Source organism: Jaculus jaculus, chromosome X (genome assembly GCF_020740685.1).
Source record: "Jaculus jaculus isolate mJacJac1 chromosome X, mJacJac1.mat.Y.cur, whole genome shotgun sequence".
Lineage (NCBI taxonomy): Eukaryota > Metazoa > Chordata > Mammalia > Rodentia > Dipodidae > Jaculus > Jaculus jaculus.
Window position 1 is genome coordinate 9,623,375 of NC_059125.1, and position 27,064 is coordinate 9,650,438.

The window sequence follows — 27,064 nt, forward strand, 5'->3', positions numbered from 1 at the left end:
TGTATTTGCATCTCACCAGGAAAAATGTTTCACCTGCCATGCCCTTGGACTTAGTTTCTGCTAGTGACCAGTTTCTTAAAGGCTCCTTTAATAGCTACAGAGATGAAAGGAATTTTTGACTCCCAGAGAAATATACAGAATGGTGTTAACTGAAACATCACTAGCTAATCCATTCCCCCTTATAGTCTTTTTGTTAAATGCCATTTGTAACAGAGGAGTCTTTTATGAGGGACACTTGTACTTCAGAAGTCAGTCTCTAAAATCCAGTTTCATAATTGCTAATCTCACTTGATGACTAGTTGTCTTGATAATAATTTAAATGGACATAACTACTTTCTTTTAAAATTATTTAGTTAGTCATTTATATAGCTTTAAGTGCGGGCATTAAGGAAGACAGAGTTATTTAAACACACAATACACACCCATGTGTGGGTATGAGCTTCTCAAGAGAAAAAAAAAATGAACCACTTCAATTTACATGTCATCCTAGTACAAAGGTCATGCTAACTTGTGTCTGTGTGATGGAAGCAAGCACCAGGGGAGTCTTTGTTCTTCTAACCATTTCTTTTAAAGCAGGAATCTGCAAACTTGCAGCCTAAATGAATATGCAGCTCATTGTGTCTATTTTTGTATCGCCTGGGAGCTAAGAAGGCTTTATACATTTCGAAATGGTTGAACTATAAAGCCCAAAGAAAACTACTTTGTGGCAAGTGAAAATTATATAAATTCAAAATGGGATGAATGCTATGAATTCAAATTTCATTATCCATAATCAAATTTTTATTGAAATACAGTCACACCCATTTATTTCATCTATGGCTGTTTTCTGGATAGGAAGCCAAACTAGACTAGTCTTCAGAAAAACCTAGGTAGCCTGCAAAGTCAAAACTATTTGGACTTTTCAGACAGTTTCCAGGCTTTGTTTTAGAGACACCACTTTCATTCTTTTCTCAAAACCAGCCAATGAGCCTCTTGGTGTTTAAAGAACTATACCGGCAGCTTCATTCTCCGAATTGGGTTGGGGGTGGGGGACTGCCCAATGTCCACTCACAGCATTTCAGCAAAATCCAAACCCTCAAGCAACTCTACCCACTAGAATGTGCCTTCACTTTAGGCAGAACAAAGATGTCTTGGCTCTTGGCTTATACTCCTGCACAACCCCTTCCCCCCAGCCCCTCCTAACTGGCAAGCAACCAGAGAGTTATTTATGTGAGACAATTGTGAAGTACCTAGGATGGGACAGGCTCGTTTAATTATCACCACAACCGTAGGAGGTTGGTATTATTATTGCTACCCTCATTTTACTGGGTAGGAGGTATTTGAAGCTCAGAAAGGCCAAGTCACCCGCTCAAAGTCACGGCAATTAGTGCCTCCAAGTGGTGATGTAGCTTTCAAGTTCTTGCAGCCAAGCTCCGCGGGTTGGGTGACAAGTGCAATACAAGGTTTTCAAGAAGTCGCCTACGAAGGTGGGGCGGCGGGGAGGGGTGCTTTGTGATGATCAGAGCACATCCCTCTCGGGGCCCACGCGCCCCCAAGTGGCCGGGGTGCACAGCTCTCTTTGGGCAGAGACTCAAAGGCAGCAATTGTGGCTCAGAGGGGGCGGAGCCAGAGGATCCCAGCCAAGGGTAAATAAAGGGAGTGTCACCTCTCCCAAAGTCCCTGAGACCCAGAGACTCCCGCCTCCCTGAGGCCGCTGCTGCAAAGCGCTGAGTCACGGTGAGGAGCAGGCTCGCTCCGGTGCCGCCCTCCCTGGGCTGGGTGGCTCCCCGGGGTCCTCCAGCGCTGCAGAGGTTCCTGGTGTCGCGGTGGCCTCCCTCTTAGGCCGCCACTTCCGCTCTGTGAGTGGCAAGGGCCCTCAGTGAGGGTGATGTGTGTGTGGGGGGTGGGGGGGGGGAGGATGTTGGCGAGCAGATTTGGTCCCGCCTTCCTCAGCTGGCTGAGACTCTTAGTGGAGATGATGGGAGATGCTTAAATAGCACTGAGAGTTGGTGAAAGTGATGACGGCTTGACTGTTCTCTCTGCAAAGCACTGAGATCAGTTAACTATCTTATGGGTTGTTCACGTGTATAGAATTTCCCTGGGGGAGTCTGCAAAGTCCCAGAATAACCTAGCTGGAGGTAAAAATACTGTCTAGAGGCTTGTGTGTGGGTGATGACAGGTCGGTGGATGAGAATGAAAATCATTTCTGTGCCCCATATTCCATCTGCTAGTCAATATTTATTGATTGTGGGCTAGGGAGAATATATATTGGGATAAGTCTTCACTGATTGGAGGCTATTGGTGTGTAGAGCCCCTGTGAATAGCAGCAGCTTACATGATCAAAGCACCATCTGCGTCCCTTTGAGATAGAAATTTTATTCCAATCTTACAAACAGGGACACTGAGGCACAGCACAGGCAGCTGGTATGTGGGGAACCTGGTGCGCAAACCTAAGATGTCTGGCTCCAGGATGTGTGTGTGTGTGGGGGGGGTATGTGTGTATGTGGTGCATGCATGTGTGTGTGCAGATGTGCACCGCCCGTGTGCGCAAGTGCTGAGGCCAGAGGAGGACATGTCCTCTCTGCGTCCATTGCTCTTCTGCCTTTTCCCCTCTTCTCACTGAATGTGGAGCATGTCATTTTTATTCTGGCTAACCAAGGAGCCCCAGGGATCCTCCTGTCTTGACCCACTCAGTGCTAGTCCTGTACCTAGTAAATACTCAATAAATTACAATTGTTGCCATTTGAGGCAAGTCTAATGTTCATATTGGTAGTTCATAGTCCTTGGATATTTTCTTCCTTATGACTTCTTTTTTTTTGTCATCTCCTCTTCTTGCCTTCCATGCTGTACAGCTCATCACCAGAACACTTTCTATAGACTGCAGCAACATGGGGTCCTCCAAAAAGGTTACTCTGTCGGTGCTCAGTCGAGAGCAGGCAGAAGGGGTTGGGGCACGGGTCCGAAGGAGCATTGGCAGACCTGAGGTATGATGGTTGCGGTGTGTGTGTATGGGCGGGGGGATGGGGGCTGCTTCTGGTTTCTTTTCCAAAAGGTCTGGTGGGATATTGAAGGTAATTTGGGACGAGAAGGCCAGGATGGTCATGAGCTGCCCTTTGCAGTGCCATAGGGGAGTCAGTCTTTACAATTGGGGCATATGTGGACCAACTCCATTTCCAAGAAGATTTCTAGATTGCAATTACAGAGGACTGGGCATTAGGTCTGCTTCTTTCTGCACACCTTTGTCTTACCCTAAGCTGATAGCATGCTTGCTGACTGCCTTAGCATGTATATTACCCAACAATACCTTGCAACTCAATGCTCTTTAACATACAAGGAGTAACTCTGGGTCCCAATTTCAAATTCCAAAGAAGAGGATCTGATTGGCTCCACATAGGTCAGATCTCTATTCTTGACCAGTCACAAGGTCAGGGTATTCACAGATTGCTAAGATCCAGCTCTACTGAGGGGGCTTATTTTACCCAGCATTATGTTATCCAGCCATTGAAGAAAGTGGCAAACTGACAACGCACTTCTCCTTCATCAGCCTCACCAGGTTTCTCCTTTCTCTGTTTTTGCCAGTTTTCTTTCCAATATTAACTCACACACAAATATCTCCTGAGGTCCAAAAAATACCATTTGCCACAGGAAACATACACATGAGTTTATTCTAATGGCTGAATGTATAGGGGCAGATGCAGATGGTGTCATAGTCTATAAGTAACATCAACAAAAAACTTGGAAAGGATTCTGAGATGTTAGAGACACCTGTTAGTAAATCATTAGTGTATAGTGAGAGTAGCTAATACTTTAATTAGGCCATCTATTAGGAATATGTCTGCTCAGAATTTTTTAAACTTTTTTTGTCCTGTGAAACCCTTTGAATCTGGTGAAACCTATCAATCCTTTGTAAAATAATCCTTTGAAATACATAGACTTACCAAGAAAAACTTCTATACTGTAATAGAGTGATTTTTTGTAAAACAATTTTGTAATATAATAATTTTATGTTGAATAACAAGATTTTTTTTTTTCTGAGGTAGGGTCTTATTCCAGCTCAGGCTGATCTGGAATTCACTATGTAGTCTCAGGCTGGCCTTGAACTCACAGCAATCCTCCTACCTCTGCCTCCTGAGTCCTGGGATTAAAGGCGGGTTTAATAACACTACAATTTTAAAGATGTAAAGAGAATGGAGACTATTCTAACATAATCAAGGATGTGAAAATACTTTTGTTTTCTGTTGGCCAGAATTACAGGCACTGATAATTTATTGTAGCTCACTGGCATGCTCATAATGGAAGATGCTACCAACTTGCCAGAAAGGTCAACCCTTAACCCCTTCCATCAGCAGAGCATGAAGGCATTTATCTAACACTTGGAGGTTACTTTATGTCTATGAAAAAATAGTTCCTAAACTTTGGACATCAAAGCTATCTTAGCATAGAAATTATGATAGTGCTTCATATTAGTTACTGGTGACTTTTTTCTCTATCACTCCAAGTGTGGAGGTAGAAGAGGAATTAACAATGAGCCCTTCTATGGTTAACACTAAAGAAGAGATGTACTGGGGCAGACTCATACCCTTCAGTACAATACACAGACCAGGCTGGTCAGACTGGAGTTTGAGTGCCTGAATAGCATGGTGTTAGGAGACAGGATGTCAGAGCTCCAGCAGTTGCCTCTATGGCTCATTCATTCTCCCACATGATACTCTTCAGGAGGATGTGATCCTTTTTGGGTTACTCTTATTTTTCTTTTATTTAAATGAATAATTTAAAGCAAAGTGAGAGAAAGTAGCATAACGAATCTCCTGCTCCTATACCCACAAAGATGAACCCAGGGGACTGGAGAGATGGCTTAGTGGTTGGTTAAGTGCTTGCCTGTGAAACCTAAGGACCCTGGCTCGAGGCTCGATTCCCCAGGACCCACGTTAGCCAGATGCACAAGGGGGCGCACGCGTCTGGAGTTCGTTTGCAGTGGCTGGAAGCCCTGGCGCGCCCATTCTCTCTCTCTTTCTCCCCCCACCCCGTCTTTCTCTCACTGTCTGTCGCTCTCAAATAAATAAAAAATAAAAAATTTTAAAAAAGATGAACCCAGGGACAATCTTGTTTTACCTATAGACTCATCTGTTTCTCTTTTCAATATATTTTGAATAGAATCTCAGGTAGCATTTCATTTATAAATATTTCAGTTTGTGTCTATGAAAGGAAAGAACAAGAGGGTAATGGAATCTATGTGACTTCAAAGCAGAAAAAGGAACTATTTGGTGGGGGAGAAGGGGACCAAAAAGAAAGAAGAAGGTTACCAACAAGAGGGTGAATAGAGCAGTGAGGGGTGAATAAGAATAAAGTATAATGATATATGAAGATGTTACAATGAAACCCATTATTTTGCATACTAACTTAATTTTTTTGTTTATTATTTATTTATTTATTTGAGAGCAACAGACACAGAGAGAAAGGCAGAGAGAGGAGAGAGAGAGAGAGAGAGAGAGACAGGGAGAGAGAGAGAGAATGGGCACAACAGGGCCTCCAGCCACTGCAAACGCACTCCAGACCCCTTGTGCATCTGGCTAACGTGGGTCCTGGGGAATTGAGCCTCGAACCGGGGTCCTTAGGCTTCACAGGCAAGTGTTTAACCACTAAGCCATCTCTCCAGCCCTTGCATACTAACTTAAAAAATATGCAAAGGGACATGACACAAGAAAAGAAGATGATAACATGTAGTCATGGTTCTATTATCCCACTTGAGAATTTCAAGATTTCTTAATATTATGAAACAGCTATCTGTTAGGGCTAATAACAACCATTTGTCCTCTGATACAGAAAGGAAATGGAGGGCCAAAGCAAAACAGCAAACAAAGCTGTCCATTTTTACTTTATAAAGAATGCCCTAAAAGTCCCACCCTGTAATTGCTCATAGTATCCAGCCAGATTTAATGATATGACCTCACCTAGCTATGAGAGGCTAAAGAATCTAATAGGAGTATTGCTGAGGAGGTTTGTGGGGTACACTCGGAGTACACAGAGTTATTCTGGGGTCAGTAGAACATAATTAAAAGGCATAGCATCAGGCCAATCTCTCAGGAACTGCCACACCTGGCAGACATTTCCAGTGTTTCTTGATTTCAACAGAGTGCCAGTCTGGTGGAGCCATGTTGTGGGATTGCCACCGGATGAGGAGCAATGTCTATTGGATTTGATTGGCCTTCTCAAGAGACTGGGGGAAAAAGCTGAGAGACTGCTAGTTGAATTTTGTAATTGAAAGGATATGGAAAAATTTTTGAAGGAAAATAAAAGATAAATATCATTGGGTTACTATGTAGAGAAATATCTGATTGAATTAGTGATCTAATTAAAACATTTTAGAAAATTAGCATTCTCGTGTACATCCGATCTTGTGTGCAGATAATCAATGTTTATTTAACATGCCATAGGGTAGTAGCTATTCTAAATGCTTAGAGATTATTAGGAATGTTGATGAAGACTAATTCTCAGCCCTGAAGGTAGCACATTAATACCATATTATTGGAGAAAGAGTGTCTCTTATACACATCTATCTTCTTGAAAAATTCACCCCCCCCCACCCTTTGCCTTGACCTGCTACCTGGATTCTGCAATATTTTCCTTGTGCTGGCTTTCTCCTTGTGGGTGTGCTCATAGGTCATGGACTGGCAACCAGGATGACCAAACGGGCAATAAATGTGACAAATAGTACTGATGGTAGGAACCCTCACACATGGGATTAGGGTCCTTGCAAGAGAGACTACAGAGCGTTAATTGGCCTCATTCCACCATGTAAGGACACGGCTAAAAGGTGTTGCTGTGAACCAGAAGTGAGTTTTTATTAGACACTGAAGGTACTGATGTACTAACCCTGGACTTCTCAGTTTCTGGAACTATAAGAAATTAAGTTTTGCTATGTATAAACTACTCAGTTTATGGCATTTTGTGATAGCACCTTGAACAGACAAAAACAAAGAAACAAAAAAAACCTGCTATCAATTTCTTCATTTGTTTAGGGCAATAGTTCTTAGAGTCTATTTAGATCACTCCCTATCAAATGCTCATTTGGCCATAATCTTGATATTTTCTCCCGGACATGCTCTGCCATTTTTTTTTTTTTCCTGAGGTAGGGTCTTACTTTGGCTCAGGCTTACCTGGAATTCAATATGCAGGCTCAGGTTAGCCTCAAACTCACAGTGATCCTCCTACCTCTGCCTCCCAAATGCTGGGATTAAAGGCGTGTGTCTCATTTTTTATGAGATAAGCAGGCTAAAGGTTTTCTAAATATTTGAGTTTTACTTTCCTTGTGATTAAAATATCTGTGCTTAGGGCTGAAGAGATGGCTCAGCAGTTAAAACACTTGCCTAAGGACTTGGGTTCAATTCCCTAGTACCCATGTAAAGTCATATGCACAAGGTGGTACATACATCCGGAGTCTATTTGCAGTGTCTCTTTCTTTTAAATAAATAAATCATTTAAAATATTTTTTAAAATCCTTGTTTAAATCATTTTCCTCTTCTTGCATTTTATTATAAGTAGTTAAGAGGAATCAGGTCACACTTTCAACACTTTTTTTGGAAATAACTTAAGCAAAATTAACTATCCAATTTCATTGCTCACTACTTCTACTTTCTATGAAACATAAGGGCATAAGCACAATTCAGGCACTTTTCTTTCTTTTTTTTTTTTTTAACCACTTTAGACCAGGGCTTACCTTTCCTCTAGCTTGGAGAAATAAGTACTTCATTCCTTTGTTTATACTTCATTTCTTCTTGAGATTTCATTTGTATATACTCCTAGCACTATTCTGTCCAGGATTCTGCCTTTAAGAAGACTCAATCGCTCTCTGTAGCAATTCTTACCTTTTCCTTTTGGGCCCTTATCAGAATCGCTCTATCTATCCATTTCTGGCAATTTAGGTGTTATTTTCCAAGCCTGAATCTCAGAATTCTTCTAGCTTTACTCCATCACCAGTCCCAATGATGCTTCTACATTTTGAGATTTTCATTTCAGCCACAGAACCATTTCTCAGTACCGAAGGATAACTACTGTTCTGTGAGTAGTTGTTGGTGACGAGGGTAGACTTGAAAAGACAGAACCTGTTGTTTTCACAGTTTGTTTGACAACAGGTTAATTGCACACAGGAAACTCTGATACCAAGAAGCAGTAAATATTTATATCTCTCTGTCTCTCTATATATTTTTTAAAATTTATTTTTGTTTATGTTTATTTATTTATTTGATAGTGACAGAGAGAGAAAGGCAGAGAGAGAAAATGGGCATGCTACGGCCTCCAGCCACTGCAAACGAACTCCAGATGCATGTACCTCCTTGTGCTTACGTGGGTCCTGAGGAATCGAGCCTTGAACCGGGATCCTTAGGCTTCATAGGCAAGCACTTAACCGCTAAGCCATCTGTCCAGCCTATATTTGATTTTTTGAGGTAGGGTCTCACTCTAGCTCAGGCTGACCTGGGATTCACTATGTAGTCTCAGGGTGGCCTCAAACTCATGGCGATCCTCCTACCTCTGCCTCCCGAGTGCTGGGATTAAAGGTGTGTGCCACCATGCCCGGCTTCCATCTATATATTTTTAATACCACAGAATTACAACATGAAACTAAAAAGTTATCTTAGAGCTCCAATACTTTCACTTTGCACATGAGGAAAATGATAGTTCAGAAATGTATAGGATCACTGCAATATAATTGATGCCACTCATCTATGCAGAGTTTATGTGTGTTCTACATGCATTGTTCCTAATCCCCATCATCTTTTTTTCAAATTTTTATTAACAACTTCCATGATTATAAAAAATATCCCATAAGTTATATATTATCTTTGAGAAGAAAAAAATGTGTCATGAAATATGAGAGGTCTCCACTTCTGCTATCAACAACTCAGTTCCATTCTTGGAATTTCATTGATCTGAAATGCAGCAAAATAAACAACAAAGGATAGGATAATATCAAATAGATATAATGTCTGCTTGCTTTCTATCAAAAAGGTATTGATGGAAGACAGTAAATCCAGAAAGTGAGAGGAAAGAAAGAGACGTCACCAGGTGCTTTGAAATGAGGAAATAATTTATAGTAAAAGAAGATGAAAAAAATATACATGGAGAAAGAGAGAGAAAAGAGAGGTTTTAAGCATATATTTTAATTGAAGCTTTTCCAACATTTTTTGAGAGTCTTAAGTACATACTTTAATTGCTTTTTGGTTTAACATTGGACTATATGAAGCTTGGGGCTGATGTGTTACTTTTTAGCCTAGCTTTTTTTGGGCTATAATCTACATTTTTAAAATTTATTTTTATTTTTATTTGATACAGGGAGAGAGGGAGAGGGGAGAGAGAGAGAGAGAGAGAGAGAGAGAGAGAGAGAGAGAGAGAGAGAGAGAGAGAGAATATGCCAGGGCCTCTAGGCACCGCAAATTAACTCGAGATGCATGTGCTACCTTGTGCATCTGGCTTACTTGGGACCTGGGGAATTGAACCTGGGTCCTTATGCTCTGTAGGCATGCACCTTAACAGGTAAGCCATCTCTCCAGTCCTATAATCTACATTTTAATGTGAAGACATGGAGACTTTCCTAGATCTAAAAACTTTTACCAGCTTGGTGAATATATAAGTATACACAAGCATATACATAAGTGTTTATATTTGAATGCATATTCTTTTCATAAGACATAAGAGACAGAATTTGCATATTTATTTCTATTAATATAAGAGAATAGACATTCTGATATAAATTAAAAATTTAGTTACCTGAGCTGAAAAAAAAGTTAGAGGAACTATGAGAGCCCAAAAACAATGGGAAAGAAAAATGGAGTTTCTAAATTGTCTTATAGGCCTTAGGATAAGTGATTCAGTGTTTTAAAAGTCTTTCACAAAGACAGCAAGTACAGATGACCTTACAGACAAATTTTACAGAATATGTAAATCACATAAAATTTCAGTGCTACACACACTCTCCAGGGAATGAAAATAGAGGAAATCAAATAAAATCACCTGGTGAGGTTGTCATTACCATGCTATCAGAATCAGTTTAACAAATGTGAAATGGTAATTATATCACATTTACAACTATTTTTTTAAAAAAATATTTCTTTATTTGGGGAGAGAGCAAGAATGGGCATGCCAAGGCCTCCTGCCACTGCAAATGAACTCCAGACATATGGACTACTTTATGCATCTGGCTTTATGTAGGTACTGGGGGACTAAACCTGGGCCATCAAATGCTGCAAGCAAGTGCCTTTAACCACTGAGCAGTCTACCCAGGCCCATATTTATAAATATTTTTGTAAGTGTTATAAATAAAATTTTATCCAATAAAATATAGCAATGTATAAAAAGACAGTATGTCACAAACTAAGTTGGGCTTCTCTGAAGACACCAAGTTTTACTTAATGTTAGCAAGTCTGCTTATGTAATTTACTAACATTAAGAGATGCAGGAGAATTCCATTGTGTATATGTATCACATTTTCATTATTTAGTCATCTGTCACTGGACATCTAGGCCATTTTCAATTCTTAGTTGTTATAAACAGATTTGCAGTAAACATGTATGAGAAAGTATCTCTATAGTGAAGTCCTTAGGGTATATGCTAAAAGAAGGGGGAAGGATGGCAAAAGAATACTTACGACATGTAAACATGTACAGAGTGGGGGAGGGAATCGGGGGAAAGAGGGATGAGAATCAACAAAAACAATTTGTATTTGAGAATGACATTAAAAGGGGGCTGGAGAGATAGCTCAGTGGTTAAAAGTAACATGCTTTCAAAGCCTTATGGCCTGGGTTTGATTGAGTCCCATGTAAATCCAGATGCACAAAGTGGTACACGTGTCTGGAGTTGGTTTACAGCAGCAGTAGGCCCTGGCATGCCCATTCCCATTCTCACTTTCTTTATTTCTCTCCCCCTGCCCCTCTTACAAATATATATATATTTTTAAAAGAAAATGCCATGCCACATGACCTAAAATGAAGTCACTACAACTATTTCAAGGTTGCATCTTCTGTCATATTTCTTGAGCTGCTAAGTGGCCTTATCCTCTTCCGAGGCACCATAGCTAGAAATTTGGGTGTTATTTAATGCTCTTCCTATTTGTCTGAAACATCTACATAGTCACTAAACCATTCTTCATTACTACTGCTATTGTGTTACTTCTGGCCTTTGCTTCTGCTCAGAATATTGAAAGGCCTTTCTAAATGGTCTTCATCTCCTGTTTTCCTGTATGAAACCATCTTCCATGGAGATATCTTTCTAAATCTGATTATCTCAGCACCCAATTTAAGTCCATCATCAAAGATCCAAATTCCTTTAAGATTTTGACTAGAGTTAGGTGTGGTGTCTCATGATTGTCATCCTAACACTCAGAACAGGGAATCAGGAGGAACAAGAGTTCAAGGCCAGTCTGAAACACAAAGAAGGCCATATCTCAATTTTTTTTGACCTCTATCCTTTGTCTATTTCTCATCATCATTCCATGTGGACTGTGGGCTGTCATGTCTATTTTACAAGAAATATATTCACCTTTAAATATTTAGTATTTTTAATATTTGATTGTACCACTACAGACATGTCTATTTGAAAAAACAAGAATCAATCGAAAAAATGTATTTATTTATGTGCAAGCAGAGAGAGATAGTGAAAAGAGATACACACAGAGAGAACGGGCATGATGGGTCCTCCAGCTGCTACGAATGGACTCCAGATGCATGCACCACCTTGTGTGTCTGGCTTTACATGGGTACTGGGGAATTGAACCTGGGTTGTTAGGCTATTCAGGCAAGTATCTTAACTGCTGAACTATCTCCCCAGCCCAAGAATCACTTTTTAAATAAAATAGTTTATTGGAGCAGAAAAAATATTTAAGGTGTGGTTAATTTTACATAGAACATTTGTTTCTGTGCAAGAATATTAAGAAATGTCTAACTTTATGTGCACATAGAATTATGATGAAGCATGGAGGCAGAGATTTGTTCAAGCATGCCAAGCTCTTCTTTCTGGAATATATTCCCTCTTCTCTTCTTTCAACTTGATCAACTTCTATATATCAAGATCCAGTCCAAGTGTTACTTCCCTGGTAGATGTTTTATAAATGTCACCCCATTCTCCTATGTGGAATGTTGTCTTCCTGGAGAGCAATTATTGTCATATTGTAGTCATTGAGTTTCCAGTTGGTTCCTCCATGATATTATGGATCTTGTTTTGGGTATAGATAGATCTTGACTATATCTCAGGTAATCATGAAATACTTATCCACTTGTTGCCCTTCTCTCAAAATGTCAATTCTAATAGAATTTTTGAACATGTATGTACAGGTATAATTTCTTCCTGAAAGGAATTTTCACTGTAGAAGTTTACTCATTGGCTGTGTACATTTCAATGAGTTTTTCTGGATCTTCTTGTGGATGTAACCCCTTGTAGTGTGGCTTAAAAGGCATGTCTAATCTGCTGAATTTTATTATTTCAGCTAAAAAATCTGGACCCCTTTTTACTGTTTGATGAATTTAAAGGAGGAAAACCAGGAGGATTTCCTGATCACCCACATCGAGGTTTTGAAACAGTAAGTACAGTAATTTGACCCACAAAACATTATTTTAAAACCACTTATTTACTTCTTTTTAACTTTTTTGTGTACATGCTTGTGTGGTTGTGTATACATGTGTGTGGGGAGAGCATGCACTGTATAGTATGCCTGTGGAGGTCAGAGGACCACTTCCAGGTCGATCCAGTCCTCACGTTCCTACCTCATTTGAAACAGGATTTCTCTCTCTGTATCTTGTTCTCTTGTTTTTTGCTGCACTCACCATGAACTTTCAGAAAATGTTGTATCTCCATCAACTACCTAGCTATCAGCATGCTAGGATTACAGAAATCTACCAGGCTTCTGGATTTTTACTAGGGATCAAACTTGGGAACTCTAGTTTGAGTGGCAAATGCTTTATCCACTAAGCCATCTCCCCAGTCCCAAAATTTGTTTCTTTCTTCTAATAAAAAATTCAATTATATTAAGAGCTTATCACTGAAGTAGGCTTAAATCACACCCACCATGGCTCAGGGAAGTTTGTGGAAGAGGAGGTGGAAAGATTGTAAGAGCCACAGGTTGGGATGTCATACCTAGAGGCACTGCCTTCCCCCAATATCTGACTGTTGCTCTCACAACGTGTAACCCACAGCCTCATGGGGAATACCAGCAACCCCACTGAGGAGGACCTCCAGCAGAATGGGGACAGGGATGAGGGAAAGGATCATACCAACACATAAGTATGCCCATAATAAAAAAAAAAGAAGAACAATAAACCACAAAAAAGAAGACTCAGTTATAAATAATGAATAATAGGCTAAAATCTTAACTTATAAGTTTCTGGCTACAAACTACTATACATTTGTTATTGCTCTTTATATGCAATATAAACTTTTTATATGAAATATATCTCAAGAAATATTTGCTCTTCTTTAAATATTCTTTATTTTTGTGCCACTGAAAGCATTCTTATTTGAGCAGTTAATAAAAAGCAGGAATTGGCTCCTTAAACTTTTTTTGTTTGTTTTTATGTATTTAATTGAGAGCAACAGACAGAGAGAGAAAGAGGCAGGCAGACAGAGAGAGAGAGAGAGAGAGAGAGAGAGAGAGAGAGAGAGGGAGGGAGAGGGAGAGAATGGGCATGCCAGGGCCTCCAGCCACTGCAAACAAACTCCAGATGCATGTGCCCCCTTGTGCATCTGGCTAACGTGGGTCCTGGGGAATTGAGCCTTGAACCGGGGTCCTTAGGCTTCACAGGCAAGCACTTAACCACTAAGCCATCTCTCCAGCCCAAGAATTGGCTTCTTAAAAATACATTTGATCCGACCATGGTGGCACACACCTTTAATCCCAGCACTAGGGAAGCAGAGGTAGGAGAATCAACATGAGCTCGAGGCCACCCTGAGAACACAGAGTGAATTCCAGGTCAGCCTGGACTAGAGTGAAACCTTACCTTGAAAAACCAAATATATATATATATACATATATATATTTCATTAAAATAATTGCAGCTAGAAGAGACTACTTAAGGTGTATAGTTCTATGCAAGAATGTTCAGAAATGTTTAATTTCATGCAATATAATATTGTAAATACCAAAATAAAAACCAAAACTCAATGCATATTTATAGTTTCTTTTAGATGTTTTTTGTTTGTTGTTGGTTTTTGAGGTAGAGTCTTGCTGTAGCTCAGACTGGCCTGGAATTCACTATGTAGTCTCAGGCTGCCCTTGAACTCTTGGCAATCCTCCTACCTCTGCCTCACAAGTGCTGGGATTAAAGGCATGTGCCACCATGCCTGGTGCATATAGTTTTAATAGATTATAGAATCAAGGCACCAAAATATAATGTGGTCTAAAATTTAGCATTTTAAGGAATACTTGTATGTTTTCATGTTTAGTTGCAAAATTGGGAGATTCTGTTAGACAGTAGGGCTTGTTTTTCTTCTTTCATTTGGTAATGGAAGTAAAACCCTGCAATGTCAAATTGTGGCACTATCAATAACTCCTATTCTCTACACCTATATCACGTATTCTTGGAAACTTCAGGGGCATTACGAAGTTTAGCTATTTCTCCATGACAGCCATCTGTATCCCTAGTAAACAGAGCATGGCTTGTTAAAGGCATAATGTGTTTGTCAACCCTATCAGTGAATAAGTAAATATTTACTGAAGGCTTGGAATAGCAAAGTGTTCCTGGAGGGTGATCTTTTATATGTTGGGGTATGTTGTGTAATGGGGGATGTTTGGTAGAAGGCAGTAGGAATTAAGCAAATGAAGAATTAAATGTGGTCCCTGCTTGTTTCCATGTTCCAGTTAAAAGGTGTAAAATGGACATGGAAAGATTTAGACACCCTACTGTAAAGATAAAATGAACCAAGAAGCTTGGGGAGACAAGAGCATCATGTCTTACTTTGCAGCAATTCTCATATAATCCCAAGAGGATGTACTTTCTCCACATTTGGTACTCAATATATATAGATAGATACATGTGTGTATGAACATATATACATGTATATCTTTATAGTGGCCTTGATAATCTAGCTCTTATTAAAGTTGGGAATTGCCTCAACCTCCCCTCACCACACTCAAGAAGACAAAGTTTTTTTCAGATGAAACAATCACACAATTCTCTATATTCTCCATGTTGAGATAATAACTACTGGCTCCATCTAATTGAATGATGAAGAGATGGCTCTTGTTGAAGACAATGGCTTCATAAAATAAAACAAATGATGAAATATACTGCTTTCATTTCAAGTACGCAAGGTGCTTTCTTGGGGTGCACTTTTATAAATCATAAGGTGTATGACTTTAAACAACTCTGTGAAGTTCAGCTGTAGAATATTGATGCTTGCCCTTTCCTTTTGATTAAGAATTTTCTCTAAAATGGTAGCTGTATTTCCAGTTGATCCTCATTAACTGTGGATTCTATATTCATAAAGTCACCTACTTGGAACATTTATTGTAACACCCAAATCGGTGTTTATGGAGTTTTCAAGGTAATTCTGAATGGTGAAAACTTTGAATTGCCAGCTACACCTGCTACCTGGTGAAATCTAACAAGGCTATTCTCTGCTCTGTTCTTTCAACCTAACAATGTAGGCAAGTGTCCTTGTCACAGTCTTAGTATCATGTTTCTTATACGTTCTGATTTGTGTGTGTGCATATATGCATGCAAATTCATAAGTGTGTGGGCATACATGTGTGCATGTGTGTTACATGCATGCAAAAGTCAGAGGTTGATGTCAGGGGTCTTCTTAATTTCACTCTACCTTATTTTTCCTGAGGGTTAGTCCTGGGGATCCTCCTGTCTCTGCCTTCTCAGAGCTGAGATTACAGGTACATGCCATCATACCCAGCTTTTACATGGGTGCCAGGGATCTGAATTCAGGTCTTCATGCTTTCACAGCAAGCACTTTACCCAATAAGTCATCTCTTCAGCCCTATTTTTTTGCTTTCTGTAAGTAACTTCACTCTAAATTGACTTTTGAGTATAGTAGAGCAGTTCTGTCTGATAATACTTAGCCCTAAAAATGCCTTTTTTCATGGAGAAAATATGTATGATAGATAAACTTCCTTCAGGTATGAATCAGTTGAGAGTTCAATGTTAATGAACAATGTATATGACATATGGAGTGATCTTTAAACAGAAACACACATAAAAAAGCTGTAAATAGAGTTGTAGAGATGGCTCAGTGGTTAAGATGCTTGCCTATGAAGACCAAGAACTCATTTCCAAATCTTCATGTTCCATGTAAACCAGTTGTACAGTGACCCAAGCATGCAATGTTGCACATTCATGCGAGTGGGTACATGTGTCTGGAGTTTGTTTACAGTGGCTTAAGGCCCTGGTATGCCCATTCTCTCTCTGTCTGTCTATTTCTATCTCTCTGAAATAAATAAAAAAAAGATGTAAATAGATAGACTGATAGAAATATTGTTACTAGAGGCTTGAAGGAACCTAATCCCAGATTTCTATTATGATCAATGATTCAATATTCAATTCAACGATTATGGCATTTTTTCTACTTATTTTATTTTATTTTATTTTTTGTTTATTTGAGAGACAGATAAAAAGAGGAAGAGAAAAAGAGAGAGAGAATAGGCACTAGAAACAAACTCCAGATACATGCACCACCTTGTGCATCTGGCTTATGTGGGTCCTGGAGAATCAAATCTGGGTCCTTTGGCTTTGCAGGCAAACATCTTAACTGCTAAGCCATATCTCCAGGCCAGTGGTATTTTTTTGAACACAACTACCTCAGGTCATGAGAAATGACTTTTTTCTCCCAGAGTGTAGATAATCCAGGACTTAACATCTCTTAACATCCAGTGAACTTTAACAGTCTTTAGTTTAAAGCCAGGTTCACATGTAGGCTCTTATCACTTCTTATCTGAAGCCCTGCGTAAATTCCCCACACTTGCAACCATTGAAAATACTTACTAGTATAAAAGGTAAAATTAGGGCCTCCCATTACATTACATAACTACACCAAAAATAGCTATTGTTTTTGTTTGATATATTTACTTCCAGCACTTTTCTACATATCATGCTACATATGGGTTGCATATTTTTTCTACCTAATATTATATTGTTATCATTCTTCATATGTTCTTTAAAGAAAGCATATGCAGGGCTGGAGAGATAGCTCAATGGTTAAGCAAAAGCCTGACCGCCCAAGTTCAATTACCCATTACTCACATAAAGCCAGATGCACAAAGTGGTGCATGCATCTGGAGTTTGTTTTCAGTGGCAGGAGGCCATTGAGTGTCTATACTTGCTCTCTGCTTGCCTCGCTCTCTCATTTTCCCTCTCAAACAAATAAATGAGTTAATTAAAAGATAAAAAAGAAGCACCTGCAATGATGACTGGTGGCTGTACCAACTGACCTTACCATAGTGAGGTATGAGAGTACCTGGTTTTTCTCAGCATTGAGAACACAATGCATTTACTTGAGTTCTTAATTCTTTGCCATTTTGACAAGTGCAAATACGTCATCATGATTTTATTTTAACTTTATGTGAGAAATATCGAATTTTCATTTGGAAACATTTGCTCATCATAGACATTTATACCTTTGGCCATGTTTTTCCTGTTGTACTATGTCACTTTAAGTACTTTTTCAATCCAAATTAAACTTTCGCATAGTCATTGTTTCTTCTTGCTGGTGGCATTCTTATTGTTTTACATACTTTCTTTAAATGTTAAAGAAGTCATACCCTTTTCAGTGCTATTAATTGCAAACATGATAAGAAGGGTGATGTTTGCTTTGGATACAGAGTGCAGATACAAACCAATAGGAGGAGAAACCTTTCAGCCAGGTGTGGTGGTGCACACTGTTAATTCCAGTGCTCCGGAGACTGAGGTAAGAGGATCACCGTGAGTTTCAGGCCATGCTGGACTAGAGTGGAACCATGCCACAAGCAAGCAAGCAAGCAAGCAAGCAAACAAACAAACAAATAGTAGGGATAAAAAAGAGTCAAGATAAAGGAGGAATCTTCTAACCATTAGTGCGGAGATATAATAGATTCCCTGGATCAAAGCAATTTTCTTATGCATGTACATAATCCACACTAATCAATATATTTTGACTGCATGTTCACCTTTTAAAATGAAACATGATCAATGAAATATAGAGGATATTGTTCTATACAATTCTTACTGACTTATGTGTTATCCATGGACCAGCAATGTTATTGGCTGGCATATGAGATTTAACTAAATCAGAAGCTTTACTTCTATCACATCAATGAATGATTAACATATGCACTGAAATTACAGGAAGTATTATGATTCTATGAGATAAATACAAACAAAACCCTGATCTTACTGGTTTATATTTAATAGTTTTTTTCAGACACAACTCTTTTTTTAAAGTACAATTTTAAAATCTTTTTTATTTTATTTATTTGAGAGAGAGAGAGAGAGAGAGCTTGAAAGAGGCAGAGAGAATGAGAGAGGGAGAGAGAGAATGGGTACACTAGAGCCTCCAGCCACTGCAAACAAACTCCAGATGCATGCACCACTTTGTGCATCAGCTTACGTGGGTCCTGGGCAATCGAACCTGGGTCCTTTGGCTTCGCAGGTAAACACTTTAGCCACTAAACCATCTTTCTAGCCCATAACTTTTGGGTTTGGAGATTTCCATAATTTTTGTTAAATTGCCAAAAATTTGAGGAAGAAGGCATATCCCAGAGAAGGAGGCACAAAACAAAGAGAAATGTTCTTAGTATTTCCTGCTAGGAAATTGAATTCTGGAAAGGCATGTTTTCAGAAGGCCTAAGTGGTAAGGAGTGGAAGCTATCTTTTGTTCTGGTCAGGCATGATGTCTAATTTGCCTACAGTAACTATAAATGATCTGAAACAAATAATGATGGGAAAAATAGGAAAGCCCTTCCAAAGTTTACTTTACTTAATAAAAAAGATCCTTGGAGTTTACAAGCTATTGATGAATCTGTCACCTACATATTTAGTGCCTTTTAAAAACACCTTTCCATTATGGACTCAAGCTTTAACTGGTTTTAGCACCGGAAGTCTTACATTTTGGTAAGCACACCATCCTGGGCAAACAGATAGTGGGGCATTCCTTCTTAAAGAATTGTTAGGGGTAAGCATGCACGTTTGCTTCACCGGGACAGATTAGGATGTTGTCTATTATGTTCTTCCTTAGACTGAGAAGTAATTTTTAAGTTTGCACTACAAGCTTCAGCAGGTTCTTTGGTTTTCTTCAGAACAAAACCACTCTGTTTCCAAGGGCGTGCCAGTTAGAGAAAGCTCTACTCATAATTACTGGTCTGTGGCCAGCAGCCTTTGCGGGCAATGCCTGAACAATGTCCTGGAGAGGAAGGGAAAGGCCCAGTGATTCACACTGAAAACTTAGGACCGCCTTCAAGCGGTCTCCCACACAGCCAGTTTCTTCTAGCTTGCAGTGTGCCATTTTCCAAAGGAAACCATACCAAGAAGGTCGAATCCAGACTGAAAAAAACAAAAATAGCTTGATTAAAGTGAACACTTATTTTTTCAAAGGAAGAAAATATTCTGAGCCAGATGTAGTGGTGCATAACTGAATTTAGGTTGTGAAGGCAGGAGTGTCAGTAGTTCAAGGCCAGCTTTGGATACATAGCCAATTTGAGACCAGCCTGGACTACATGAGACCCTGTCTCAAAACAAACATAAAACGTTCTAGGAAAACTAGAACAGGATACTTTTTCTCAAAAGGAAAGTGGATGAGAACATTAATATTCCACTTGTTGAGGCCTTCTACCTGGTTCCAGTCTTCCGAGAAAATGTTGCTAGTTTGTGCTCTGTACTGGTCAGTGAGAGAAGCCAAAGAACAAACCCAAAACAAACATATGCTAATGTGTAATGGGTAGGTTGACCCAGGCCTAGGTTCCTCTAGGAAATATGTGCACCATTAGAAGGTCCCACCAAATTTGAGAGTGCCAAATTAAAAACATAGCTTTCTCCTCCTCAACATGTCCCCTAGTCCCAAAGAAATTAAATTGTGTGTATGCGTGTACCCATATGAGTTCAGAAGCGAGGCCAAGACCTTTGGGTTTACACAGAAAGTAGAAGATGGTTAAGGAAGGATGGGAGATACCCAGATGAAGAAGCTTCCCGTTTTAAAGGAGCAGCTAGAAAAAAGGTTTGGGGGTTCAAAGAAAACTTGGCCATTTAGTAAGGCCTTAAGTAATTAATCAGATCTGACTTTTGCAACAATGGAGGGAAGGGGGAAGACATGTAGTAGAAATAGTGAGTAGTCTAGTCAGGCTTGAAATCTGTATGTGGATGGGTGGGTGGGGTCTAGGGGATATGATGAGATTAAGATGTATACTTTGGGCCATTATGGGGAAGACCTTCAAGGCCAAAACTGAGCTCCAGTTGTGAACCAAGGGGAAATACCATGTCCTGAAACTCCCACGTTGATACACTTGTGGTAAAGTAGAAGCATATTTAGCCTAAAAGTTTGGCTTTTGTAGAGTATTTCCTGTATCGATGGTTCTCAATTGAGGACAATTTTGCCCACCACTGTCCTTTGGTAATTTTCAGTCTTTTTTTTTTTCTTTTTTCTTTTTCTTTTTTTTCGAGGTAGGGTGTCACTCTAACCCAGGCTGACCTGGAATTCACTATGTAGTCTTAGGGTGGCCTCAAACTCCCAACAGTCCTCCTACCTCTGCCTCCTGAGTGCTGGGATTAAAGGCCTGCGCCACCACACCTGGCTATTTTTAGTCATTGTTGTTGCTGTTGTTATGATTCTGGGTGCTGCTGCCATCTACTGGTTAGTGGCCAAGAATGCTGCTAAACTCAACTGTGTGACTTGATGCTCTCTGAGGCCAAGAATCCAAATTTTTCTACTTGAAAGTGCAAAGTAACGCTCTCCCTTCTATGAACCTCTGGAATTATGAGAAAACAAATCAGGTTAGTTGTATCTGGGTATTTAGGAACACTTACTTGACTTCTTTTTTGTGATTTGACTTCTTAAGCTACAAGGAGATCATTTAGGCCCATCTGGTCCTGCCTTGAACAGAGCAGCCCCTCACCACAAAGAATTAAAACATGGTCTATAGTAATAAGTACAGGCCACAGGGAGAAAGAAGATGTTCAACCAAATTGTTTTTTGAAAGTGCTTATAAATTCTCAACACATTTTCCACCTCACCTACACCATATTACAACAACAGATTATACATGTGTTACAGATTACATTTATAGAATTTTTAGTAGAAAAAAATATGGAGGGGGGAAATGTAATAAAGTCCACTCATTAAAACATTATTTTATGTCACTAGATTAAAAATGATGCTTTTTCAAGTGAGACTTTTAAAAAGACCAATATAAATTAACAAAGATTATAATTACATAATAAAAATTGCTTCATGGAAATCTAAAACACTATTAATCAATAGACACTTAAAACAAGAGGCCTTTATAATGGCTGAATAGTAGCGTTTTGTGTATATATACCATATATACACAATAGGTTAATCCCATATCTTAGATATTCTGAATAGTGCTTCAATGAGCATGAGAGTACAGATGTCTTTTTGACCATTGCTTTCATTTATTTAATAGCCTTGTTTGATCATTATACAATGTGTGCATATATTAAACGTCCCTCTGTACTCCATAAATATAAATATTGTGCATCAATCAAAAATCAAACAATTGAAAGACCTGATCATATGGGTTTAAACCTGAAGAATATTTGCTGTGAAATAATATCAACCACTGTTTATGAGAAGCTTCATGTGTCTATACAGTACCTTTAAGGCTCATAATGACCTTAAAATTTAGATATTTTTTATTCTGAATTTTCTGTTTAATTGCCTTCATCTCAAAATAATCAGTGTACCAAACTGGTACAGTTAGGATTATTATATTAAAAAATTAAGAATTCTTGTAAACCCACATACAGATGAAGAAATTAAGACTCAAAAAATGGTGATTTGTGAAGTTCACATAGTCCATACTGGGCAGGATTCACTAGACCCATCTAATCTCAGGCCCATGCGTATCGTTACCTATTTCAGGCCCATGTTACCATTTCATCTTTGTTACTTTTTCTTTGTTTGTTTTTTTGAGGTAGGGTCTCACTCTAGCCTAGGCTGACCTGGAATTCACTATGGAGTCTCAGGGTGGCCTTGAACTCACGGCAATCCCCCTACCTCTGCCTCCCGAGTGCTGGGATTAAAGGCGTGCACCACCATGCCTGGTTTACCATTTCATCTTTAGTAAATTTCCCTTTGGTACACATGATATCTTTTCAATACATCCATACAGTCAGATGAGTAAAAGATTGTTATTAACATAAGAAGTAAAATCTCATGAGTGTCATAATTCACAGAACTTTGGACACCCCACATTTCTCTTGTCCACTTACTGTGGTATCTGATTCTTTCTGGGGCCAGAGATCCAAATTCTTCTACTTGCAACTGCAATTCTTGAACTTATGGAACAATGAGGAAGTGCATCCGGTTTGTTAAAGCCTGGATATTTAAGGCAATCATTTTACTCCTTAAAGCCACTAGGATAGCATTCACAATCTAAAAGTATATATATATTGGCTTTTCAAGGTAGGGTCTCGCACAAAAATTCTCTTTCTATATCCACAAATGTCCCACCTTAGCCCAGGCTTTCCTCAGTAGTTGAGCTTTTTAAGGCCCACCTGGGAGGATGCCTCTCATAAATTACTCCTCATCCCTCCTGTTTCTTCCTAGAATTACTCATTTTTTTTTTTGTTGTTGTTTCTACTGCTTGCATACCTCTTTGGTTTGCTCACCTCTTGTCTGTGCAGTTGAGTAGTGTGCATCCTGTGCTTGAAGGGTGGCTACCTGAGGGAAAGAAAGAAGGATCATTGTGTTCTTTCTGAGTGCTTTGGAACTCCCTGTTTTTGAGTTTCTGATCATACTTTCCCTTGTGCGGGCCAAAACAAGGAAAGGAAATTGATTAATAAAGAAGTGTTCCTTCCCTTAAGAGACATTTGTTTTATTGAGAACATGAACCTTTATTTAGGTGTATCCACTTTTCCTATTTTGACTGTTAAGATGGTCTTTCTTTTACGAAATGATGACCACATTTATTTTTGATAATTCTCATCAATTACTTTCTTTTTTCACAATCTAAATTTAAACAATGACATCACTTCAGTTGAGGGGCAATTTATAAAATGCCTCACAAGTATTCTTTCACATGATTAGGTTCATGAAAAGTAAGGAAGAATGAGAAGTTGTCACAGATGGTAGGAAGTAAGGGGATACAAAGATGTCCTGGAACAGAAAAAAGGACATTATTAGAAAAACTTGTGAAATCTTTATAAGTTATATGTCTTACTTAATAACAATGTGCCTAATTCAATGGCACAAACTCACCGAAGGAATAAGTTGTTGTGTTTAAAAAATATGTTATTTATTTATTTTATTGGAGAGAGAGAGAATGGTCTCCAGCCACTGCAAATGAACTCCAGACACATGCACCACCTTGTGCATCTGGCTTATGTGGGTCCTGGGAAATTGAACCTCGGTCCTTAGGCTTTGCAGGCAAGAGCCTTAACCACTAAGCCATCTCCCCAGCCCAGTTCTGGTGGTTTTTAACATAGTAGGTCTAGTGTATAAGAAATGGTTTTGAGCCAGGCGTGGTGGCACACGCCTTTAATCCCAGCACTCGGGAAGCAGAGGTGGGAGGATTGCTGTGAGTTCAAGGCCACTCTGAGACTACATAGTGAATTCCAGGTCAGCCTGGGCTACAGTGAAACCCTACCTTGAAAAAAAAAAAAAAAAAGAAATGGTTTTGAATATTCTCATTACAAAGAAATAATACTTGTATCAAAACTATATTATAGCCAGGCCTTTAATCCTAGCACTTGAGAGGCAGACCCTACCTTAAAAAAAAGTCCCTGTAAACATGTATAATTATTATGTGTCAATTAAAAAGAAAAGAAAACTTAAAAGTAGTTTACACACTGAAAAAATTGTAATGTATCATTGTTAGTTTGATGATGTTGACAAATATGTATGAACTCCCTGCTATCTTTACAGCTTTCTTTAACTTAAAGCTATTCTAAAATTAAGAGTTTATTTATTTTTGAAGTAGGGTATCGCTTTAGCCCAGGCTGACTTGGAATTCTCTATGTAGTTTCAGGGTGGTTTTGAACTCACAGTGATCCTCCTCCCTCTGCCTCCTGAGTGCTAGGATTAAAGGCATGTGCCCCCATGCCTGGCTAAGAGTTTATTTTAAAAAGAAAAAATTGGCATTCTTTTCTCAGATCCTCTTATAAAAGGTGTTTAGAAGTACAAAATCCTAGCCTAGCAACAATGAGCATACTCACTAAGTTTGAGAACTTAAATTTTTACAATGTATTGAACCAGGAGAATCATAATACACCTATATAAAGATGTTATCTTCTTACTTTAAGTTATTTGTGCTGGTTATATGGCTTAGTTGTTAAAGGTGTTAGCCTCACAAACCTGATGACAAGAGTTTGAATCTCCCACATAAAACCCACATAAAACTAGATACAAAGTAGCATGCCTGTCTAATTCCAATGTGCCTGTAGCAATGGGGTTGGGTTCAGGAGAATCCTGAAGCTTGTGGGCCAGCCTATTCTTCCTACCAACTAAAAGAAGAGGAGACTCATCAAACATGGTGGGAAGAGAGGACCACCTCCCCAGTGGCATGTACGCCTGTACATACACAAACACATACACATACACATGCCCACACATACACACACATACACACAAATACACACAACAAATACACACACACACACACACAATAAATTAAAATCTTTTAAAAAACAAAATAGAGCTAGAGAGATGGCTTAGCAGATGGTTCTTGCCTGTGAAACCTAAGAACCCAGTCTTGACTCACCAGAACCCACGTAAGCCAGACGCACAAGGTGACGTGTGCACAGGGTGCCATATGCATCTGGAGTTTGATTAAGGTGACTAGAGGCCCTGGCACGACAATTCTCTCTCTCTCTCTCTTTCTCCCTCTCATTAAATAAACAAACAAAATATTAAAACACAAAGGAAACAAACACAAACTTCTTAATCCTATCCCACTCTAAAAATCCTGTGAGCCTCAAACTTCCCCAGGATCATGTGTGCAAAAGGGCAATGTAGGTTCTTCATTCTTGGATGTCTCCCTTTGATATCTTTTTATGGGAGACTGAGCCAAGGGGAATAACTTGCCTCAGAATCACAACACAGCTGATCTCTTTGGTGATTGCATGACAATATGCCACATAACGCTCAGCTTTTAAGCACAGACACCATGCACGTTCTGGAAGATACACTTATGAGTGGATCTACTAGCATGCATTGCATCTGGCTTGGTGAGGCAGAAAAGCAGCACACATCATTTGGGTCAGCAGGGGGCTCTCTTAAACAACAAGTTCTTACTACTGGCTTCTACTGGGTGCCAACAGAACACTTCTCTATGGGGGAGATTTGAGTAATCATAGACATGAGTAAATCATTCATTTGAGATCTTCAATGTAATCTGGAAGATAAAACAATGGAAGTGAGCATCTTCCACAGTTTTATGGGAGATAGGGTGTGCTGGTTAAGAAGCTGGCCACTGATTAACTGGGTAGCCAGGAGTAGGTAGTCTGAAGAGATTCCTCTAAAGGTTGAATATTTATCTATCTGTGTTTGAAAAGAAAGGGATGTGCTACCTCTGGAGTTCCAGAAGAGGAAGGAAGATACTGAAGAAGTTTTCAATTCAACTTGTTTGAGTAGTTAGGTTTATTTATAAAATTGTTATGGGACCTTCATGTGCATATCAGAAATTGTAAGCAGAATGTCAGGAAAATGAGCAGGTTTGAGAGAATTTTGAGAATGGGAATAGCATCAAAATATGAGGTAAATAAGTTAGTTTCTCTTTTCAAACCTGGGTCCTCTGGCAAGTTAGCTTCTCTTTTCTTTGTAGTCAGTGCTTACAAGGAAAAGCTCTTCAATGTCCACACCAAACAAAGACCCCATGATCATAATACCTTGTAGTATCTCAGGATACTGCAGTTCTGGGACAGTCCTTCAGTCAACTATTACTTTCACTCATGAGTCATAAGGCCTGTTTTCAACTTTGCATACAAGAACACTAGGATTCTTTGCCAGAAATGGTCGACTCACTTGAATTGGTCAAGTCCTCTTGTTATCTGTGTGAAACTTCTACCATCTGGGCTACTGTTCCAACTCTTGTCAGATCTCTACTCTGAGAGAGCCAATGCACTCACAACACATATGGTATGGAGCCAGCATTTGTGAGGAAACATGAGTGGTTGAGAAGTTTTAGTCTCAGAGACAGAAAATGTTGATTTGAGGGATGGAGAGATGGCTTAGTGGTTAAGGCACTTGCCTGAAAAGCCAAAATATCCAGGTTTGGTCCCCTAGGACGCATGTAAGCCAGACACACAAGGTGGTGCATGCATCTGGAGTTTGTTTGCAGTGGCTGAAGGCTCTGGTGCACCCATTTTCTCTTTCCCCACTCTCTCTCATAAATAAATAGTTGATGTTGGTTTCTGTCCTGCCATTATTGACAATGTAAACTTAACCACAGTAGGCCACAATAATAATATATAGATTATTATATTTACCCAGGATCATATGTTTAGTAAATACTAACATGCTATGTAAATACTAAACACTATCCATTCATTCATTATCTCATTAATTTATCCAGTATTTCTTCTTTTTTTTTTTTTTTTTTTTGCTTTTTAAAAGATTTTTATTAGTTTTCTTTTCAGCAAATACAGGCAGTTTGGTACCATTGTTTAGGCTCATCCATGACCTACCCCCTCCCATTGGACCCTCCTTGTTGATGTAAATGGGTCGTGCATTGTGGAGTCAGCCCACAGTTATTGGTATGATAAATGTCTCTGCATATCATGACCCAACATGTGACTCTGACATTCTTTTTTTTAAAATTTAATTTATTAGTTTTCTTTTCAGCAAATACAGGCAGTTTGATACCATTGTTTAGGCTCATCTATGATCTATCCCCTCCCATTGGACCCTCCTTGTTGATGTAAATGGGTCGTGCATTGTGGAGTTAGCC

General features: G+C 39.2%; 1 protein-coding gene across 6 annotated transcripts in view; it reads left to right on the forward strand.

Annotated features, from left to right (window-relative positions):
* Positions 1-1,597: 1,597 nt before the first annotated feature.
* Positions 1,598-27,064, forward strand: part of Pir (pirin) — a 110,020-nt gene continuing 84,553 nt past the window's right edge. For 2 of the 6 annotated variants that reach the window (XM_045140684.1, XM_045140688.1), the window contains exons 1-3: positions 2,009-2,117; positions 2,832-2,963; positions 12,455-12,547. In XM_045140684.1, coding sequence (XP_044996619.1) covers positions 2,868-2,963; positions 12,455-12,547 — 189 coding nt within the window. In that variant the 5' untranslated portion in view covers positions 2,009-2,117; positions 2,832-2,867. Of the gene's footprint in view, positions 1,839-2,008; positions 2,118-2,831; positions 2,964-12,454; positions 12,548-27,064 lie in introns of those variants that run through there. The other 4 variants (XM_045140687.1, XM_045140686.1, XM_045140685.1 and 1 more) reach the window with 4 other exon arrangements.